The sequence below is a fragment of the Seriola aureovittata genome, chromosome 12 (genome assembly GCF_021018895.1).
Source record: "Seriola aureovittata isolate HTS-2021-v1 ecotype China chromosome 12, ASM2101889v1, whole genome shotgun sequence".
NCBI classification, from domain to species: domain Eukaryota; kingdom Metazoa; phylum Chordata; class Actinopteri; order Carangiformes; family Carangidae; genus Seriola; species Seriola aureovittata.
Window position 1 is genome coordinate 19,487,514 of NC_079375.1, and position 11,644 is coordinate 19,499,157.

An 11,644-nucleotide genomic window follows, 5' to 3' on the forward strand; every position below is an offset into this window, starting at 1 on the left:
AACCCCTAAAATACACATTAAAATATGCTTATACATTAAAGCTCATTCAAAAGCCAGTTTCTAGGGCCCTTTTCATTTTAGTTGATACTGTACATGGTTAATGGATACTTAAAAAAATAAAATTAAAGCAGAGTAGCTGGGAAATCTGAATTTATATTTCAGCAGACAGCTATTGGTTATTTTTGGACTCTTATGTAACAAATGTTGGTTATGTCATATCACAGTCTTCATTCCATATGAGACTGCATTTGGCCAACTTTGTAAACCAGTAATAACAACACTTCTTTAAGGGCAAACAAAATATCTGGGGGACAGTATAAAGTAAGTGACCTGTGTTGAATCCATCTACAGCTTGGTGGCTATAGCTAGCTGTATATTGAATATATATTAGAGCTGAGTAATTTCATAATGCAAATGCATCAAGAAATAAATGCAAATTTTTGATTTACAATTTTATTGAAAAAAAATTACAAAAGCACACTGCAGCGAATTTGTACCTTAAATCAAAGTTTTATATTATACATGTGTATGTACACATCTGCATATAAGGCTACACATTCAACCCCATAACTGGGCATCACTGATGAACGCAGAAGTTAATTGTGATCTTTGTTAAATACATTCACAATACATTCATTTGTGGTAATGAAGCATGCCATAGGTTGTTTCTCTTTGGTGGTTTTACACGTTTCTCTTCTTGAAGTTTACAGGTTGTAACAAACACATACTACATATACATATATACAGTATATATATATATTCCTATAGGTGTTATTGTATTTATGTAAGAATCCATCATTTCTGGGACAAGAAAATGTTTTGAATTGAAATAAGACATCATGAATTCATCATTATAGAAAATACAGTCGTTTGACATAAATCTTCAAGGTAAAACCTCATAATGGTTTGATATTTAATATTTTGTATGTTTGACAGTGTTAGAAAAATAATCATGAAAAGATTAGTCTGACAATGATGAGTAAACTGAATTACAGCTGACAAAGAAACAGTTTTGTATGATGTTGTTTTAATTAGGCCAGTTACATAAACATTGCATGTGAAACGGCTAATTTGAGTGTAGTAGTTGTGTGCGCTCGTTTTTGATCCCAGGAGGTCCCTGCTGGTGCGCCTCGCTTGGAGTGACGGTGTAGCTTATAAGCTCCGCCCCAGCGAACACCCGGGGTTTGCTATTGCCAGATAGATACACTAGCTGGAGGCGGTGCGTGTTTCTGTGTCACCCGTCGTCCGTCTCGGGCCGATGCTGTAAATATTACAGAAGAAAACAGCATTTTGACACATGACATTTTAAACCCCGGTGCTAAACTCTTAACGGTAAGTGGCCATTGAAGCTAAAGCCAAGTAAAGCGCGCGATAGCTGCGGTTAGCCAGCGTGTTACTGCAAACAGCGAGGCTAACGTGTTGTGATAAAGATAACATCAGCTAATGCCTGTCAGACATCGCGTACTAATATTAGCTAGATATTAGCTAAGTACATGCTAGACATGGCGTCTTACGTGGGTTTCATTCAGTGACATTGAAGCCATGTTTCGACAACAGCTACACCTCATGTCAGCGTTATGTAACTTCATTAAACACACCGTGAAAATGTTAATTGTTATGTGGTGTTTCTTAGCTGTGGCTGCTGCTGCACCTTCTACCCTCCACCTTGTCGGGCTTGTGTGGTCCCTCTACAGGACATGCCCTTTTACACGAGCCAGAGATCATGTATTTAGCAGCACCACTTGTGACTGAACCGGTTGGCAAGGAATAAATCCACTATATATATATGAATTTAAACACTGCTTTAAACTTGAATGACAAAATCAGGATGGCATTGCCAGCAGGCCAGTACCATTAACTTGAGAGGGATGGCGAACATCCAGGTTTCACAGATATGAGTTTTGATGTGATTTTTAACGTCTGAGACTGTGAGTGTTTCAAGTGTCACTCCAGTTCCCTCTGTCTGGTGTGTCTTCAGGCTGGATGAGTGGGCCAACCTTCACCTCCCCCACTGCAGAGGCGGCTGAGATGAACCGCATCCATTATGAGTTGGAGTACACCGAAGGCATCAGCCAACGCATGCGAATCCCCGAGACCCTCAAGGTGGCCTCTGACAGCCAAGCAGGGTCCCTGTCCCTTCAGCAGCCACTGCTCACTCACACGACCCTGATGCAGGTTCCTGAGAGGATTGTTGTTGCAGGTGAGGACAGGACTTCAGTAATAAGTTGCATGGTAGAAAATACACGCAATTTGTCGTCCTGAGGTGTTGGGCTATGTATGTATCACCATGCCAAAACTGTGTGACCTCCTGTCCTTCTCCTCCTCACTTCACCCACAGGTGATGATGGGGACGCTCGATTTGCTCGTCCAAGAGACTTGGACCTGATTCAGTCTGTCCCTCCTGCGGACCTCCTGAACATGAAGGCCCCGCCACGAATCCTCACCCTTTCAGAGCAGCCACTGGACTCCCTCGAGACTGACCCAACTGCCTCTTCACAGAGCAATCCCAGCCAGGTGGTAAGAGTTACACCAAGGTTTCTGTTAAATGTTTTTATTTCTCATTTCTATGAATTCAGTTTCCTTAATTAATTTAACTTGAAACTGATCCCGCCGTTACACGATTATGTGTATTACAAAATGATAGAAATAGTAGCAAAAACTTGGTGCTTGTGTACATGATCAACAATAATGCTTGTTTTTTAATATAGCATTATTCTGCAATATTACTCAGTTACGTCTGTAATGTTGTCAGTGAAAATATTGTAGATGTCATAACATTTTGGGTGTTAATAAGATTAGGTGGAGACAGATGTAAGACTGTGAAGTTGGAGCAGAAAGCTGAGATTTTGAAGGTGAAAATTAAAAGCTTATATAGAAATTTGAGGGATATTTAGGTTTAAAAAAAAAAATTCATATAGACCAGATAGATGTGTCTTAAAGAAAATAATTGATCATTCTACTCTTCTTGTTTAGTTGGTTATGTTTATGCTGAAGTGCAGCTGCTTTTCTATTCATTGGTTTGTACAGGAAACTGTGGACTGAAGTCGAAACTTGAAACTTTGTTTTTCTCCTGAAAATCAGACGCTTGAGCAGATTTTGTCTTACTTTTGTGGAGGTGCATACAACTAACTGGATGTTATGAGGGGATACATAGAGGGATGATGCACACCACTGTTTGCAGAATTTAATGAGTCATGCCGTGTCATGAAACCAAATCTGCTGGTTTCACAAGTGTCTTCACGACTGGTCAAGCAAACTTCTGATCACATGTCTAAACATGAGCTATACTTATTAGTAATCTTCACGTTTTATCCACATCAACTACTGTTTAAAGAAATGCAGGTTCAGGTCAGAGAAATGAAGAGATGCAAGCCTTCATTTTTGTTTGAAGAGGAAAAGTATTCAGAAAGTGCTTGAATTTGCTGTGGGGAATGAAAAAGTGTATTAAAAAAGTTGCAAAGAGCAGATTACATTGCCAGCCAGTGAAGGGAAAAAAAAGTAAGGAAATGAAGAAAGTGTATATGGAGATTAAAGGATACAATGGCCACAGTGGTGCTTAGAGAAGAAACCAAATCAATTATTTATGTGCGGCAGGTTTTGACATTGTCGGTGGTTGAGGAGTGGCGTTCAAAATGAGACTGCTCATACTTGTTATTTGGTTTTGTGGTTCTTAAAAGTGCAGTGGAAAATAAAATGAGCACAATTTTCAATACTTAGGAACCTCAACCGCAATCTTATAATCATGTCTTGTCATTGTAACCTATTATTTCAAATCTTTGTATCAATAATAGGCCCACTTTCATGCTCGGTCTCGAAGAGAGCGCAGTGCGAGCGAGAACATTTCTGGTCGCCACAGCAGTCAGATCAGCAGATGTGATATAAGGTAAGCACACCTGCTACAGCACAGTGTCACTGATGCTGCCTTTACATTTTGAATTTCTTATTCTTTGTTCATTTGTAGTTGGTTTAAAAATATCTTTCTTTCTCTGCTTTTCCTCCCCACTCATCTCTCTGCCAGTGTAACCCCTTCCCCTTCTGCCCCCCCGGTCCGCTTGTGTCCCCCCCTCTGTTCCCCCGAAGATGCGAGCATCAACCTGTTCACAGCCGCAGGGTTCCTGTCTTACATTCAGTCAACGACACGGCGAGCGTACCAGCAGGTTCTTGAGGTCCTGGATGACAGTCACCGCAGGTGTCTCTTCTTTGTCCCTGTAATTCTCAGAAGTCCCAAAGTTTGTGTTGAGATATTTTCTTAAAATGAAGAAAACAAATAAACTCCTTACAGCATCATAACTTTAAGGAAAGCTCATGAGGTGAAGAACTGTAATGGAGGAGGAAAGAAGTCAGAAGAGGAGGAAGTAAAGTGATGCTCATGAAAATTGTGCTGGTTGTTTGTTTATCTGATTTGAGATGTGTTGGCATCTCTCACTAAAACAGGAACAATGCTGTTTCACAGCCTCAATTAACATCATTCCTCCTGTGCTCTATGTGAGCCAAAAACACTATCATAGTTGACCTACCTGAATTTGTCATTTATACAAAATATAAATGTGTGTAACATAATATGTTAGTGGATGTGAGTGTTAAAGAAACGTCCTTTAAGCTTTTGCAGTGATGTGAACCCTCAAGCTAGACTAATTTTGTACATTGCTGTTGTCATTTGTCTAAACTGAGATATGTTCATCTCTGAAGGACGCACCTGGACTTGGCCCTGGATATAAACCCTGATGAGTCTGGCTTGGTAGACGCTTCCTCACTACGACGACAGGTAATATGTCTCACAGGCCTAAATGCCGGTGTTTGTCACTGATAAGTGACATATGGATATAATATGCTTCTCTGCTGCTCTGGTGTGTTTATTGTGTCTGTTGTGAGTATTTTCTCCTGTTGTCTTAGGGCTAAAATTCGTTAGGGTACAGTGAAGGCATGCTGACAAGCTGATGAATACCATCTCAGATCTTTTAAATACTCAGCTGTAAACAAACAAATACAGTGCAAGTACAAATACAGGGATGAATCACATAATAGGCTGGTAAGAGAGTACACAAGTATTTTCTTTGAAACTAACAGTATTGTTTAAGTCTTGCTGCTGCACTTGTATCGTTTGATATGAAATTATTTGAGAACAGATTATCCCATTAAAAACGAGGTTTTTCATGTTTTGGTAATTTGATATCGTCACTATAGTTTTGCTTGTATATTGTCTTGCATATTTAAGACTTAAATTGAAAACCAGATGGTGGCAATCCAATGTAAACACCTGAACAAATGTTACCCATGCCCAGCATTGGCACAATGTTACCACTTTTACATGGGAGAAAACATCTTTTCATCGTGGTCATTCAGATTGTGAAGCTGAACCGGCGCCTGCAGCTGCTGGAGGAAGAAAACAAAGAGCGCTCAAAGCGAGAGGTGATCCTGTATTCTGCTACTGTGGCGTTCTGGCTCATCAACACCTGGATCTGGTTCCGTCGCTGAGGTGGGACTGAACTGAGCCTCCCAAAACACTGGAAGCCAAAGCAATTCCTTGTTAAAGGTGCAGCCATTAAAACATGGGCCTCTAATAACATCTAAAGGAAACCACAGGAAACTATAACAACATTGGAAATGTCCTAAACCACAACCCTCTATGTTTTTATAACAAATTCTATTTTGAGATTTGACTTACAAATTTCAAGTTTAACACTGTCAAGGTAAGACCTGAGCCAGCGTAGATAATGTTTAATATATCTACTCAATGTTACAGATTTTCACAATAGCAGACAATAACTATCGGCAAGGTCACAGTGATGTTTGGTGAGGTGTAGGAGTAAAGCTAAAGGTCTCAGACTTCACATGAAAGTTTCATCTATGTATCTCACCCTTGTATAAACTGGTAAACGACGAGCAAGACAAAGCACAATGACACTACAGTTGAATGTTTCCAAAATGTTAGCATCTGCTTTGATGTAGTAAGTAGAGCTTTGCTATGTTGTAGCACACAACTATCAGATGCCTTATTAGGCTAAAATTAGCTACAACATAGGTTGCTTTCCAGAGAATATAACGTCAACCTTAAATCAGCTGACATTTGAGTCTGAAGCTTTCTCCACCTTTCGAATACTTCTCTGATGATCACTTGGGTTTAGGAGAAACTAAATGTTATACAGGTCATGTGGAGATGAGTTTAAAGTGGCAACGGGCCAAAAGATTGCAAACCCTTATAGATATTTTGTGCAAAGAGCTAGGAAAATGTTATAGACTGCACCTTTAGGCTTGATTAATCTTTTACATACCAACAACAGATGTTACAGTGATGCTTACCATCGTTCGTCTTCGTGAGAGTGAACAAAGTTTGTGAAGGAGAGCTGTTAGCCTCAGGAGAAGAACGATTAGAGGGGAAACAAGGATTTACTTAAGCAGCAAATGTTTTGGGAACCTAGGCCACAGCTGGAACTACAGTCACAGGACCAAATGTCAGACCTGACCTATTTGAAGTTGAAATTCATCAGTTTGGTCAAAAATTGCTATTCTTTAAGTGTCAAAGTAAGATGACTAAATCCAGAGATGCCATAACATTAACCTTGAATGTCCTTTGAGTTCCTCATTACCCAAAACATTTGTGTACGGTACTTGAATAGCCTATTGTTGTAATGGTGTAGTTAGTCCTTAATATATATATATTTTTTACCTCTTTGGCGGTCTCATGCACAGTGATTGTGATACGAGCTTGATGAAGGGGCAACAAAACTACTGAAGGTAGGGTGCTGGGGATGTTATCTGTGAATGAATAATGTGTTCTCGTGCTGTTTATACAGTTCGAGCTTGTTTTTCCAGAGAATTTGACCATTCGTTTTTCCATTAAGTTACATAGGGACTAAGAGCATGGACTGTGTGGTTTTATCCATCATACAGTGTGATATTAGAGCTACTGTGTGTATGATGATTTGTAATAGATGAATATATACATGATATATTGATGCCATTATTTTTGAATAATAAAATGATTTCATGGAGGTTTATCACACATAGCAAGGGCATCAGCAAAACGTTGCAGTGATCATTTTTCTTCTGTTATACAGTGTACTTATCAATTAAAGCTGGAATTTTAAGTTATATATTTTACTTTCTTTGTAATATATGAATACATTCATTGTTTGTAAATATTTTCGCTGTAATAAATGATGGATGTTAAATTTTTTTGCAGACCTTTGTTTCTGTACAATACTGACCCCTGCTGCTCTGTCGGCTGGTGTGCAACACCAGGAAGTGCTCTGTGGATGGAAATATTTATATGGCTGTTTAATTAAAGAGGAGATCATTTTTCCAACCGAAGATCATCAGCACACGGAAATTAATCAGAGCAAAACCTAACGCTGACCTTTTCTTGTTATGGTCTTTCACCGGAAGCATCCTTGAAACAGTAAACAGAGGTGCTGGCAGCACAATGGGGATCACGAAGCTGGCAGATTTGATCCGCTTAGATGCTCACGATGCCATTTCTCATAAGGATATCAGTGACTACACAGGTGACATTCAACATATGTATTTGTTTTATTAGCACGCTGAATTCTTCGCCATGTCAAATACCGGATGTTGCTAATTGCTACGGTTAGCATACTTGGTACTTGGTAGCTTAGCTTTGACGTTACAAATCATTTTTCCACCCGACAAAACAAAACTTCTTTAAAAGTGCGACCACGCCCTTGGAAACTTTCACAAATAAAAGAAAACATTAGCAGTGTCAGCACTAAAATGTTGCCATTACAATAATGAAAACTAATAGCATTTACTCAAGTACAATTTTGAGCTACTTGTACTTGTACTCGAGTATTTATTGTACATTGTACCTGTACTTCACTTACTAACCGACTAACACTTTGCTATTGATAGATTTTAAATACAAAACACGTGGCCACCGTAAGATGAGGATAACCACTTCTCTTACATACATTTTATAAGGATACAAGGTCTCTTGAAGTCAGTAATTTAAACTGCTGCCAGGTAAATGAAGTACTGTCACAGTCCTTGTATTGTTATGTAATGGACTGAAACTTACACATGAAATACAGTGGAGTAGACTAGGAGTGACAGTACTTCATACTGTGGATCTACTTGAATACTGTTCTTTTATGAATGTAATCAGTTAATACAGTGGATATGATAGACAAACCATTTGTGACTATGAATTAAAGATGCTTATGATGCTGCTGCTGCTGCTGTTTTATACTCCACAGGAAAAGTAATCGCACTGGATACCTCCATTGTTGTGAACCAGTTCCGTGCAGCGACACCTGCACTCAGGTGAGCTCCTGAATGAGTCACTCTTCTCAGGCTGTGCTCTGTGCTGCTGGTGCATGGGACTACATTGATGTTTCTATTATTTCATGAACATAAATATCAGAAACAACCCATAAACAATTCAATCCAACACCACAAACTATAACCATACAGCTGTGATTAGCAATTGAAAATAATGTGTCACAGTTTTTTTTATAATGTGTTGGTATTTCTGGCTTTTGGTCACTTGGTGTGAAATGGTCTTTATTTCTTCTCTCCAGCCCCCTGACAGGTCTCTTCTTCCGCACGCTCACCTTCTTGGAGCATGGCATAAAACCGGTCTTTGTGTTTGACGGAAAGCCTCCCGGGGAAAAGGCAGCTGTTGTAAGTGACACCTTGAGACCTGATACCAACTATATCCTCCTAGTGTGTATGAGACAGTCACGGGTCTGAGAGAGACTAATCTAAATTCTTATCTCATGTGCTCAAAATGCCAGTAGAACTAGTCTCCTTACATGTTTTGACTGGTGCGATATGATAGATACAGCAGATACCTGTAGAGTGGTAGAGACGACTGTGACCCATGCTGATCCAGCCTCCTGTTTTTCCCGCAGCTTGAGAAGCGAGCTGAGACAGCTGGTTGGAGATTCCCTAACCGCACAGGCATAGGTAAATCTAAATGGAAACAAAAAGTGCAGATTCTGAAGTTTAAGTAGTCTTAGAAGCCCTTACATTCCTAGGATATGCACTGGAAATATTATTTGAATGAATAAGTGCGTCTTGACTCTTTTGTGCTAAATGTAGCATCATCCCAAACCAAGGATTGTCTCCAACTCCTGAGGCTTCTCGGTGTACCGTTCATCCAGGTGTGATCCCTCTGTCTCTCTATGTATATACTGTATGTATATGTACATAGTATATCTGTCTATCTCGCATTGCCTGCATTTTTATTTTTCATTAACCTGTCTTTCTCTGCGTCTTGTGCTCCAGGCTCCAGGGGATGCTGAAGCAATGTGCGCCTGGCTGGTGAGAGCGGGGACTGTGGATGCGGTAGCATCAGAGGACATGGACTCACTGCCATTCGGAGCCAATATTCTTATTCGCCAGCTGAACGCCAAGAAGGACAGGTGAGAACTGTGCAATTCATGTGTTGCTCAAAGGATGGTTTAATCCGGTTGCTAGTGTAATTCACCTTGATGCTGTTAATTTTCCGATGCATATCATAGATACTGATGTTATTTATTTATTCATTTATTTTTTTGTTCAATACAGAAATCCAATCTATATCTTAAATTGAAGGATGGACTGGGTTGTTTCCAAACTTATCTAATGCTGAGCTTTTCTTCTTTTTCTTCTTCACAGTGAAGTGATTGAATATTCTTTACCCAAGCTGTTGCAGAAACTCCAAATTAGTCATGAGGAGGTAAGACTGAAATATTCATTAAGATGTCTTTGGAAGCATATTCGTGAAGGCACTTTACAGAAATATGTACTTTAACTTTCCTTCTTTTGCTGTTTTCTTCCACCAGTTTGTTGACCTGTGTATTTTGTTGGGGTGCGACTACTGTGACAAGATAGCCGGTTTGGGTCCTAGAAGAGCTCTGACACTGATCCAGAAGCACCGCACTATTGAGAATGTGGTTTTGAATGTCAACAGAAAGGTACTAGATGGACTATTTGTGGTCTTGGTTGTTATTTCTGTAAATTGCTTTACCAAAAAATGTAAGATGTAAAAAGATACTATCTGCTTCCCTTCAGACCCATCCTGTGCCACTTTTCTGGAAATACAAAGAAGCACGGAAGTTATTCTTGGATGCACCACAGATTGAAACTCCTGAACTCATCTGGACTGAGCCAGATGAAGAAGCCTTGGTTAAGTTTCTCTGCCACGTCAAATACGTAAAGTATGTACTCATAATGGCCTCATTTTTGCTCAAGCCCAGCCTCCATGTCTTCATGCTTCTTTGTCTCTTTCAAAGACTAGTATGAGCCGTATTTATGTTTTTAGGGAGGAGAGGGTCCGTAGTCGAATGGAGAAGTTCCGTAAGACACGGGAGGAACGGGAAAAGGAAAAAGCAGCGGGATGTACTAAGCAAACAAAAATGGAGGACTTCTTTAGGGTTACCAGAAAGAGGGGGCAGGTGAATATAACATAACAATCATTAACAAAAAAAATATTCTATATGTGCATTTTTAAAGCCTTTTGAATTGATTTGGAACTTGATTTATTAGATGAAAAGCTATGATGATTAAATTAAAAAGAGAAACTATTTAAAATTACCTTTGATCAATCATGATCGCCTATTCCAGTCAAGCAGTCATAAAGCAGGAAAATTTGGTCTTTGTATTTGTTCTTGGGGGGCAAATTTTCAGTAGTTTCAAATCTGGTGTGTTGATCTGTCTGAACAGCTGTGCTTTCTGTCTTTCTTCCTCCAGCCTGTGGAAGCTGCAGACTCTTTAAGCAGCAACACAAAGAGACCAAAGTCAAAATGACGCTGCCGCCGTCTCCTGGTTGTTGTCTCCACCAACAAAGGAAGGATGTTTTTTTCATCCATCTCCCTGTCTGTATATCTAAAAAAAAAATCATGCACCAATTTGACAGACAGTACTCAAATCTGTGATCACAGTCTCAGATCTGTGCCATAAAATGATTTTGTTTTTAACACAAGATCATGCTACATTCCTGCGCTGAGAGAAAGTCAGTGGGGCCAATTTTAGGCTAAACTAATAATATAGAAATTTCAGTTGTTCCAGAGGCAGCAGCTTTACATGTTGGATTATGGATTTCCATTTACAGAGTACTTCCCAATTGCGTTCTAGTTTTCACCCAATTTAGAAGAAGCCAAAACAGGCATTTCGCAAGACACTGACTTCAAGGCTTTGTCTCTGCATGAGAGCACTACCCCCAATGACAATACAATAATCTGATCTTGTCTGAACAGCAGTGTCTGCAACAATGCAGTACACTGAGGGGTTCTTCAGTGCACCCAGCAGTTTCCTGCAAAGCCACCAAGAAAAGCAGAGCAGGCGGCTGACGGCTATGAAAGAGAACAGTGTGATCACTGTCAGGGAGGACTTCCCCCAAGCCAAAACTGGAGACAGGGGATGTCTCATCACTAGATATTCAATGAGCACCTGTTGTGTAAAGGATGCCAAGACAGAGACCAGAGACTTGAATTTTAACACATCCACTAAAGTGGATTAATGTATAAAAGAGATAGTGAGATGTTTAAATCCATGTCTTGTGAAAACAGTATACACAGACCAAACTCTATGTTTTATATGAAGATCTCATGTGAATGCTGTGTGCTCTATTGAAGTAAAATAATGTTGAAGTTTATTTACTTGTGTGATGTTGTTATTGTGAAAGTGCTTGGACGAGAGTTGG

At 39.7% G+C, this 11,644-nt stretch overlaps 2 protein-coding genes across 3 annotated transcripts; both read left to right on the top strand.

Annotated features, from left to right (window-relative positions):
• Window positions 1-1,178: 1,178 nt before the first annotated feature.
• On the top strand, window positions 1,179-7,172 carry LOC130178515 (mitochondrial fission factor homolog A-like). Of its 2 annotated transcripts, none has more exons than XM_056390834.1 (7): window positions 1,179-1,332; window positions 1,979-2,200; window positions 2,339-2,517; window positions 3,792-3,883; window positions 4,019-4,189; window positions 4,690-4,765; window positions 5,344-7,172. In XM_056390834.1, the coding sequence occupies exons 2-7, from the start codon at window positions 1,984-1,986 to the stop codon at window positions 5,473-5,475; spliced, it is 867 nt and encodes a 288-aa protein (XP_056246809.1). In that variant the 5' UTR covers window positions 1,179-1,332; window positions 1,979-1,983; the 3' UTR covers window positions 5,476-7,172. The 2 variants fall into 2 exon arrangements, with proteins under 2 accessions (XP_056246809.1, XP_056246810.1); XM_056390835.1 differs by having other exon boundaries at window positions 2,339-2,514.
• An 85-nt stretch (window positions 7,173-7,257) lies between these two features.
• Window positions 7,258-11,596, top strand: zgc:110269 (probable flap endonuclease 1 homolog). Its single transcript, XM_056390830.1, has 11 exons — window positions 7,258-7,505; window positions 8,214-8,280; window positions 8,538-8,640; window positions 8,871-8,925; window positions 9,061-9,122; window positions 9,247-9,383; window positions 9,619-9,679; window positions 9,786-9,917; window positions 10,015-10,160; window positions 10,265-10,397; window positions 10,693-11,596. The coding sequence occupies exons 1-11, from the start codon at window positions 7,424-7,426 to the stop codon at window positions 10,747-10,749; spliced, it is 1,035 nt and encodes a 344-aa protein (XP_056246805.1). The 5' UTR covers window positions 7,258-7,423; the 3' UTR covers window positions 10,750-11,596.
• Window positions 11,597-11,644: the final 48 nt, after the last annotated feature.

Coding starts and splice junctions, on each gene's coding strand:
- zgc:110269 (XM_056390830.1), top strand. CDS start 7,424: ATGGGGATCACGAAGCTGGCAGATTTGATCCGCTTAGATGCTCACGAT. Junction 8,641..8,870: donor CCGGGGAAAAGGCAGCTGTT/GTAAGTGACACC, acceptor TTTTTCCCGCAG/CTTGAGAAGCGAGCTGAGAC. Junction 9,680..9,785: donor TCCAAATTAGTCATGAGGAG/GTAAGACTGAAA, acceptor TTCTTCCACCAG/TTTGTTGACCTGTGTATTTT.
- LOC130178515 (XM_056390834.1), top strand. CDS start 1,984: ATGAGTGGGCCAACCTTCACCTCCCCCACTGCAGAGGCGGCTGAGATG. Junction 2,518..3,791: donor AGAGCAATCCCAGCCAGGTG/GTAAGAGTTACA, acceptor TATCAATAATAG/GCCCACTTTCATGCTCGGTC. Junction 4,766..5,343: donor CTTCCTCACTACGACGACAG/GTAATATGTCTC, acceptor GTGGTCATTCAG/ATTGTGAAGCTGAACCGGCG.